This window comes from Sminthopsis crassicaudata, chromosome 4 (genome assembly GCF_048593235.1).
Source record: "Sminthopsis crassicaudata isolate SCR6 chromosome 4, ASM4859323v1, whole genome shotgun sequence".
In the NCBI taxonomy this organism is placed as follows: domain Eukaryota; kingdom Metazoa; phylum Chordata; class Mammalia; order Dasyuromorphia; family Dasyuridae; genus Sminthopsis; species Sminthopsis crassicaudata.
In genome coordinates this window covers 301,968,457-301,978,291 of record NC_133620.1, presented here as the reverse complement: position 1 = coordinate 301,978,291, position 9,835 = coordinate 301,968,457, and the positions used below count along the sequence as shown (strand labels likewise).

Here is a 9,835-nt window from a genome sequence, read left to right as displayed (position 1 = left end):
GTACCATTGTCTCTCATGAAGCCTTCCTTCATGACAATTATCCACATATGTATCCCTACATACATACATACACACACACACACACACACACACACACACTCCTTAATGAAAGATTTCTTTAAAAAAATATTTCTTTCTCCTCAAAAAGGAGATCCTTTGGATCTCACTGTTGCCATTAATCACACTTTATCTTGTATGATGTTTGTGTGCATGTAATATTCCTCCTATTACACATAAGTAGCTTGAAGGCAAGGATTGTGAAGAATTTTAACTTCACAGCTTTAGAATCTAGTCTCTGGCACATTAATCAGTGGCTGTTGAACTGAAGTAAGCAAACCATTTATGCCAAATTATTATAGTGTTACTTAATATGCCTATCTGAATTTCTTAAATTTTATTTGTTCTGTGTGTGTCTGTTTTTCATGTGGCTATCTGAAATTCACAACACAATTCTCTCTCCCTCCCGCTCCAAAAAAGGAGAAGAAATATCACCCACATAACAGTTTAAGTTAACAATTTTGGACTAGAGTGGCAGAAAGCTTCATGACAAGACTATAATTACATTATGGCTAATAGTTTTAGTCTGGAACAGCTATAGAGTGCATCCAGGATGGTAGGACCTCAGATCATCTAGTCAAACATCTCCATTGTACAGAAGAGGAAACAGAAAATCAAGCCCAAAGCCACACAAATAGTAACCATCAGAGGCAGGATTTGAACACAATCATTTTAAGTTATTGCTTTCCCTTTTACCTCAATGCAAGTGAAATCGGATGTTGATGAAGTAGTTAAAAAGTAAGAGTGGTTCTGAATAACTTAACCCTTTTTTCTTTTTACTTTTCTGAGAAACAGGTGAAATATCACACTCTGATCAGTGAAGGGACCAAAACAGAAGAGAAAAAGAATGAACTAAGTAATAGAGATTTCTAGAATAGGATTTTCCTCTCACGAACAGCAAAGGGTTTTTGATCCTTCCTTTGATCTTGGGAGAAGATAGTTTAACTTATTACAATAATCCTGTGAGATCATGTAGTGTAAATATTTTCATCTTTACTTTATAGATGAGAAATTGAAGTTCAAAGAGATATACTAAATTATCCAAGGAAAGCCACAATGTTAGCAAATAATGGTATTTAAACCTGGATTTTTAAGTTTCAAGTCCAGTGTTCTTTCCATTATACCATATTGCCTCTATGAAATCTCAAAGCTCCAGGGCAATCTTTCAGGAGGCAGATATGTTACCCACATATCTGACCACAGCAAGGCCTCAACTCAGTTACTTGTAAAGACTGGGCAGCCAAAAAGGTCAGAAACTAGCTGAATATTTTAATCTGTCCCAGAAGACTCGCCTATCTGAATCCTGGGCCCACTATTTCTTGCTTAAGAATCTGGGATTGAGGCAAAGGGAAATACAGCACATCAGATTTATTTATTTGTTTTTCCTATCATTTTTGATTCTTTATATATACCTTATCCTCCAGAAATAGATTCAAACTAGTACTGATCCCAAAAGCAACTGTCTGAAGAGCATCTTTCCCAGACTTTGAACCTTAGGTTTGTGGGAAATTCGGGCAGCACTTTGCACTTGTTACCCTTATCAAAACAGCAAGGCAAGAGGAGATGGGAGACTGAAGTGAAGGACAGAAACCATTTTTTCATGATACCACCTTGCGTACTTGATAGAGATCAGCACATTTGGCCAACTAAGTCAGATCTTGTTCTCTTTCGTACCTGTTCCTTGCACAGGCCAGTCTCCTTAACCTAAAATGAACTACTTTATTCCCTTCCTTACAGACATCCTTCTCTCTTTGCAAGTCATAACTCTGGTATACTTTTCTCCATAAAACTTTCTCCAACCCCACCTCCAACACATAATTGACCTTTCTTTCATTGCATTTCACTGCCTACATTGTAGTATCTCTCCTATTCATTTAACTATATCCTCGTTCCCATTCCACATCAAGCTAAAAGTAATTTTAGTACAGAGTAAATTTTTAAATTTTGTATAAAAGTATACTTCTTTCATATTGAGACAGCTCTGAAACAAACACTTTTTAAAAGCAGTCCCTCAGAGAAAAGGCACCTACTTAAGATAAAGACAAAGACATAGTCCTGTTTTCCAGCATCTGATTTCCATTATCTCATGACTGACATGATGACTTTGAAGATAATGTTGGGAAATCCTTTTTCCAGCTTGTTTTCATCCAGTTAGGTGATATTGGGACAAATGTATATTTCCTATCCAAGGTATAAATGGCAAAATGGGGATTTTGGCTTATTCTCATGTGATAGAAATAAGTGATCTTAATGAAGAGACTCTGCTTTGGACCAATAATTCAAGAAAGATTTCTAGTTGAGTCTGGGAAAAGACCTTAGAATTTGCACGACCATTTTAGATAGAATATGAGCAGAAGCAAATATTCTCAAGAATGAGAGGAAGGACTATTTTACTTTCCATTTCTTGCTTTACTTACTTAATCTGACTTTTCTATCCCTACTGCTTAATATAGTGCTTTTCACATAGTGTTTAATAAATGCTTTATTCACTTATTTATTTGTTCATTTCATTCATCTACTGCTTAGAAGGGCTAATTCAAAGAAGAAATGTTTTTGCTTCTGTGTTTTCCTATACTGTTCCTTGCTGCCTGATTGATAGAAACTCCTCAGAGTCCAGCCAAGGAGTGAAGAAGCTCTTTTAAGATCCCAGACTCAAGATCTCTATTTTGGTGGAAATGACATAACACAATGTAAAGCCCAGAAAAAGTTTAACTCAAATGAAACACCCATTAGTGGTGTCCCTCACTCCATCAGTGAATTGTTGTACACAAAGTTCTCAAAAGAAAAAGTGCAAAGTCCAAAATTTTTAGTTGCTGCAGGCATTCCCTATACTTGTGCCTCTTTGCTATGATTCTCTTTATTTTGTGTTCATCATGGTAGTATCCACAATATGGATAGTATGTGTTTCCTATTGGAATATTTTATTATTCCTGCTTTATTTGTAGTTTAGTAAGCATTTATAATTAAGACTTAATGAAGTTAAATTGGCTGCTTTGTTAAACGGGAAGCACAATGGTGGGGCTTGGTGGGTATAATGTATTATAGGATTGTATTCTCCCAATCAGGGAGAATTCTCCCTCAAGATCCCTGAAGAGAAAAAGCCTGTCCAGAATGAGTACAGATTGGGTAAGTGAGATAGTCCAGAGTGATAGTGTGAAAGTGATAGGGTGAAAGAGTATAGAGATTGTGTGTCATATTCATACCATATTCATATTTCCAGCACCAGTAGTTTCTTGCATACACTTTTAATAGAGTGGTTGAATTAAATAGCTAAAAAAATTTACTCAGAATTAGAGAAGAAATCCCGTACCTTGCTGCTATTCACATTCGTTCCTATCTTTGCCTTCTCTTCTCCTTTTCCTGTCTATAGAAACCCGACTCTCTACTTTCAAGATTTATCTCCTCAATTAAGGGATGGAATTTAATCAGAATTTACAAAATCAAAGTGAAAGGGAAGTCAAATGTCATCTAATCCAACTTACACATAGGAAAGGACCTATTCAACATCATCTCTGATAAATGGCTAAATAGAATTCTACATGAAATCCACCAGAGATATATAAGTCCCTACCATTCCAGGGAGTCTACTTCATTTCTGCATAGTTGTTTTTTTGTTTGTTTGTTTTGTTTTGTTTTTAAAGCGGACCTGTGATCTCTTTGGTGTGGGGATCTCCTCTTGTGGAAATGTGCTCAATAATTGAAGACTGACAACAGTTCTGCAACTTCTAGAATTCTAGAGATTGCCTGGAAGCACCAAGAAGCTAAATGATTTGCTAAGAGATCACATGGCAGATCACAAAAGGTAGGACTTGAATGTAAGTCTTCCAGACTCTGTCTTCTATGTTATATTTCTACTATTTGTGCAGAGAAATAAAATAAACATCATTAAGTACCTATGGTATATAAAGTTCTATTAGGACACATTTTCTCAGATCATGCTAAAATTGGCCTCTCAAGAACTCCTATCCATTGCTTTTAGTTCTGCTTTCCCTGGTCAAACAAAAAAAAACCTAACTGCTCCAACTCTTTTTCACATGAGAGTCCTTCAAATATTTCTTTTCTGCTGCCTAATCATCTTGGTTTGAAATCCCCTTTATACTAAGAAGGTCTATAGGGAAGGAACATAATGTATATTATGTAGACCTCTTTTGTACACAAAGAGTGATATAGTACAATAGAACCTAAATACAAATTCTGGAACGTAGTACAGGACCTTGATATATATGAAGCTTTAACATAACAAAATCTTTTTTTCAGTGTTTTCTAATAAATCCTCTTGGATCAAGTCAAGATGGAGTTGTCTTAGACCAAACTCCCCACTATAGTGAGTTGTTTAGAGTTAAACTGAGGTACCATTGATTCTTCATTATATTCTTAATTATTAGCTATATATTTAAGTATATTATTAATCCACTGTTGCACATAAAGTATGTCTTATGTATTATTTTATCTTTCCAACTATAATGTAAACTTCTTACACATCTCATGTCTTCTCAAACTTTTAAAATAATACTATGTCCTTGTTAGAACCTTGACATTCATCTCCTCAGAGGAGAGTGTGCTAAAAAAGGCAGGGGTTGGGTTTGAATAGCCTTCTGGGACAGAATTTCCTCCCTATTTGTTCTCCAATTTCCTGCCAGCCTTTCAACTCAGGGTTTGAAATGAAAGAAGAGAGGACTAGCATTCAAAGGCAGTAGCCAAGGCACATAACTGAACATCTAGGTTCTGAGATAAAAATCATAGATTTTAGAGCTAGATTATGTCCCAGATGTCTAGATTTAGGAAGGAGCAAGATATTCTCCATTTTAAAGATAAGGAAACTAAGGCTCAGAGAGAGGCTAATTGCCCTACCTTACTCACTCCCTTAAGTAATCAGAAGGGAAGATGGACTTAATTCATGTCTCCCTTACCACCCTGTCTTCCCCCTCCCGTATAAAGCATACTTATATGAGCAGAAGGCAATCTCCCCCTACTGAGATAAAGGTTTCTGTTCTTTTTCCTGCTGAGAAAAAAACAAAAACAAAACATCATCAGGATCCCATGTAAAAATTGGCTAACTAATATTGAATTCCACCCTCTTCAAGGAAGAGCCACAATTGCCAGCCCTGGTTTTCTGGATTGAGAGGTTTCTGGTTTGGGAGGTGAGAGTCCATGTTTCCTTGAGAAGATAAAATCCAAATGAAGATGCTGTGTTATGGCAGAGCTCCACTGAAGGTCATGATGGGCAAACAGAGGAAGGAGCAAAGCTCGGGTGAGTTTTGAGGTGGCAGGAAGGAAAGTCTCTGGGACTGTGGCCAAAGGCTGCTGTTTTCAGATTTGTAGCAGGGAGAAACTTCACACCTGTTGGGGAGGCCTTGGTTCAGGGAAAGGTCTTACAAGAACATCCTCCAATCCCCACCCCTTCTCTAACCCAGTTCTGAGAGATGGGTCAACTGGGGAGAAAGGAGAGATATGTAGCAGATACAACACTCTCCTCTCCCCAAACTAAAGCAGTAGTTTTTTTTTGTTGTTGTTGTTTGTTTGTTTTTGTTTTTGTTTTTTTTCTGGGGCAAATTTATAGACCCCTTTCATTACCTGACTACACTCTGTAGGATTTTTCGCTCATCCTGATCCAGACAAACAGCAAAGGAGCAGCTGTTGGAGCCAATGATTTGTACCTTGTCCACTTTAATCTGTGATGTGCTGATCTGTGGAGAAGCTTTGGATCAGTGATACAATAATCAAGCCAGGGATTCTGGTCTCTGACCTGGGGGTTTTCCAACAAAATAGATATTCCCTCCAGCCTACAAATCATTTGCCCACACAAGCCCCCATATTTCCCTTTCTACACATATGATTACATATATGTCTGATTTCATTTCCTTTCTCTCCTGTTCCCTGATGTCCCCCAAGCTTTTGCTGGCCACTTTTGTATGAGAGTGAAAAAGGCATTGAGACCAAGAAGATAAAGGATGCTAATACCTGGTTATAGCTCTTCTTGGACTTAGAGTTTTGTCTCTTCACCACCTCAGTCAGGGTCAAGGTCAGAGATTCCATGTTAGAATCTAAACAAGACAGAATTCTCAAATCATAAGCTCAGGCTCTGGAACTACCCTTTGCCACCGATCAATGTACAATAGGCCTAAAAGAAGAAGAGGGTTAGGGCCCCCAAAGAATTGAGGAATTGACTCCCAGTAGCCATTGACCCCATCAAATACATGACTTTAACCCCTTCCTTCCCCCTTCCAATTTCACTTACTTAGCTCCTCCAACTTCCTACAAGCCTTGTTAAGATTGACAGAGGTACACACTTTCTCCATATTGTTCCATCGGCTCCGCCCACTAATGGCCCCCTGTAAGAGCAGATAAAGGTAGCCAAGCTCAGCTCCAAGACAACACTTTAGCCTTGTTCCAAATGCACACACTAATCACCCATTTACATGCAAAAACATCTGTACTGATTTATATCCCAAAGAGATCTTTAAAAAGGGGAAAGGACTCACATGTGCAAAAATGTTCATAGCAGTCCTTTTTGTAGTGGCAAGGAACTAGAAATTGAGTGAATGCCCATCACTTGGGAAATGGCTAAATAAGTTATGGTATATGAATATAATGGAATATCATTGTTCTATAAGAAACAATGAGCAGACTGATTTCATAAAAGCCTGGAAAGATTTACATAAACTGATACTAAGCGAAGTGAGCAAAACCAAAAGAATAACAATAACACACCAATAACAAGATTATGTGAGATCAACTGTGATGGACTTGCTTCTTTTCAATAATGAGGTGATTCAAAGCAATTCCAATAGACTTATGATAGAAAGTGCCATCTTAGAAAGTGCCACCCATATCCAGAGAGAGAACTATAGAGACTGGATGTGGATCAAAGTACAAGATTTTCACCTTAATTGTTTCTGTTATTGTTTAGAACTGCACATGTTCAGATTGTCTTTGGGGTGGGGGAGAGATAGTGATACTGACCATTATGGTGTATGTAAGCAGTTTAATCCAGTAGTGATCCAGCATTGATATTTTTCTAACAAGACTTTCTTGTCTGATGTCTCTTCACTAAATACTTAGATATTTAGTTTGCAGTCAAATATATTAATATCTTTTTTATAAATTTCTTAAGTTATTTTTACTTCAGTGTCAAAGAATTATAGAAAGTGATGACTTGAGGGAAGCTTGGGGACAATCTAATATAGCCCCTGCATTTTTAAACAGGAGAAAAATTAGATCCACCATGCAAAGAGATTTGTTTAAAGTCACATATGCAGAGAAACAAATATAATTTTTCTAGATTCAGTAAGTAAGATCCAGAAAAAAACCCCAGAATAAAATTGACCCAGAATATGACCCAGAATAAAATTTCTGGGCAAAGAAAAGCCAGAGGGACAGCTAGATGGAGCAGTGGATAGAGCAGCCATCCTGGAGTCGGGAAGACCTGAGTTCAAATCCAGTTCTAGACTGTTAATATTTACTAACTGTGTGGGGCACCTAGGTGGGCCAGTGGACGGAGCACCAGCCCTGAATTCAGGACGACCCGAGTTCAAATCTGATCTCAGACACTTAACACTTCCTAGCTGTGTGACCCTGGGCAAGTCACTTAACCCCAGCCTCAGGAGAAAATAATAATAATAATAATAATAATAATATTTACTAGCTGTGTGATCCTGGGCAAGTAATTTAAACCCCAATTACATCATACAAAAAAGAAAGAAAAAAGAAAAAAAAAGAAAAGCCAGAAAGGGGCAGTTCCCAATTCTTAAAGGGAGGACAAGATTTCAGGATCAACTCCTTACCTTGCTGTAAATAATCTGTAGTGTAAGTGGGATGGCTTCTCGGTCTCCATCAATGCCCAGCCGTTTACTGCCAGGACCTATATGATACAGATCTTTCAATACAAACATTTTTTTCCTTTTCTCTACAGTCACATATAGATACCTCATGATTCTATTCACCCCTCCTTCCTTTCCTTTCTTAAGCCCCTCAATTCTAGGCCTCAATAGCCCCCTTTTTCTTAAATCTAGACCCTTTAACTCCCTTTCTGCTATCAGGAAGTCACACCTAACGCCCAATGAAAATTTTCATTGCTTTAAGGGATTGTTCTTGATTTGCTGAATCACAATCTTCTGAAACCAGACCCAGATCTACAGGTCATTTCATTCTAGGTATTTCCTTAGAGGCTCTATCACTCACTTGTATTTGGCCTTAGAATCTTACCAATCCCTGACTAGTAAGAGCAGATAATGAGAATGGCCATGAGTAAAAGTGTCCCAAGATACAGAACCTGAAGGAAGTTAGTGTCCAAATGAAATTAGGCTGGAAGCAGGAAAAAACTTATTATAAGTTAAAATATGATGTCATCCTTGTAGTTTTTTTTTCCCTTTATGTTTATTTGTTGTGCTTGGGAAGTTTTCTGAATTTATAAATTTCATTTCAAAACATCTTTCATATCCGAGCAAAAAACCAATTGAATCTCTTTGAATGTACAAACTTCCAAGATAAGAGTAATTTTGGTTAATAAAACATGCAACTTTACAATCTGATAGTTTTTTTCATTTGTTGAAAGAGAGAAAAAAGGGGTGTGTTTTTAAAAGTTAGTACCAATATTTGTTTGTTTGTTTTTTTATTTTGCTGAGGCAAATGGGGTTAAGTGACTTGCCCAGAGTCACACAGCTAGTAAGTGTTAAGTATCTGAGGCCAGATTTAAGCTCAGGTTCTCCTGATTTCAGATCTGGTGCTGTACTGATATGCTGTGCCACCTAGCTACCCCCAATATTTTTGGTTCACTAAGATTTTTGATTTGAATATTGCTTCTATTTGACATTATTTTTATTTACATAGTTGTGGTAATTATAGAAATTATATATATAAATTACATTTCTATTGATTTTATTTTATTTTGCCTCACTCTCCATATAAAATTCTTCTTATGGCATCGCAACATTATTCACATATCACAATTTGTTGATTCATTCTCCAATCAGACACATAATTTCTAATTTTTTAGTATTATAAAGAATGATTCAATGAATATTTTCATAATAGTAGATATTTCTTTGTAAGGGTCCAGAAAGGGACCTCGAATAGAATAATGAGCAAGTCAAGAGGCTTTGATGCCTGAGGCACCCGGATGTGATCTCTGCAGGTAGTAGGGACTGCCTCATAAGCAGGAGCTCTGGCCACACTGAGAACACAGCATCAAGTGGGAGAAGTCGCCTTCTCTTACTGACTGTGCATGTGACTTCATAATAAAAGTATTGGGGACCAGGAAGTAGGTGGAGTTCAGTGGGAGTGCAAGAGAGTACAGGAGGAATGCAGGAGCGGTGCAGAATGTGATCGGGTGGAATAAAGTCTTTAGCTCACAAACCGCTGTGCCCAGGTGCTCTGTTGGACATGAGAAATATGGCTTGAATGAATTTTTGAAGGCCTGGGATTAGACAAGACTGGCAATCAGTACTCTCTGAGGGGGAAGTTACATCTCTTTGTTATTAATAACCTGTTAATAACCCCTAGAACAGGTGGATAAAAGATTTTGAACAATTTTGTAACTTATTTTGCAAAACTCCAAATTGTTTTACATGTGGATGCCTCCATTGGAAGTGATTTAATGTGTTTTTCCATATCTTCAACAAAATGAAATTATTTTATCTCTGACAATCTTTTATGTATGAAATTATATCAGATTGTTTTAATTTCCATTTCTGTGATTATCAATTTTGAGAACTTCTTTTCAATGGCTGCTGATAGATTGCTTTACTTCTTTTAAGAAGTTTGTTTAGATCTCTTATCT

The 9,835-nt window shown here is 37.1% G+C and overlaps 1 protein-coding gene across 6 annotated transcripts in view; it reads right to left on the bottom strand.

Annotated features, from left to right (window-relative positions):
• Window positions 1-3,286: 3,286 nt before the first annotated feature.
• PIK3R5 (phosphoinositide-3-kinase regulatory subunit 5) overlaps window positions 3,287-9,835 on the bottom strand; it is a 76,319-nt gene continuing 69,770 nt past the window's right edge. For all 6 annotated transcript variants that reach the window (XM_074311944.1, XM_074311947.1, XM_074311945.1 and 3 more), the window contains 5 exons: window positions 7,842-7,918; window positions 6,296-6,389; window positions 6,019-6,101; window positions 5,632-5,744; window positions 3,287-5,397 (listed from right to left, as the gene is read on the bottom strand). In XM_074311944.1, coding sequence (XP_074168045.1) covers window positions 5,250-5,397; window positions 5,632-5,744; window positions 6,019-6,101; window positions 6,296-6,389; window positions 7,842-7,918 — 515 coding nt within the window. In that variant the 3' untranslated portion in view covers window positions 3,287-5,249. The remainder of the gene's footprint in view (window positions 5,398-5,631; window positions 5,745-6,018; window positions 6,102-6,295; window positions 6,390-7,841; window positions 7,919-9,835) is intronic.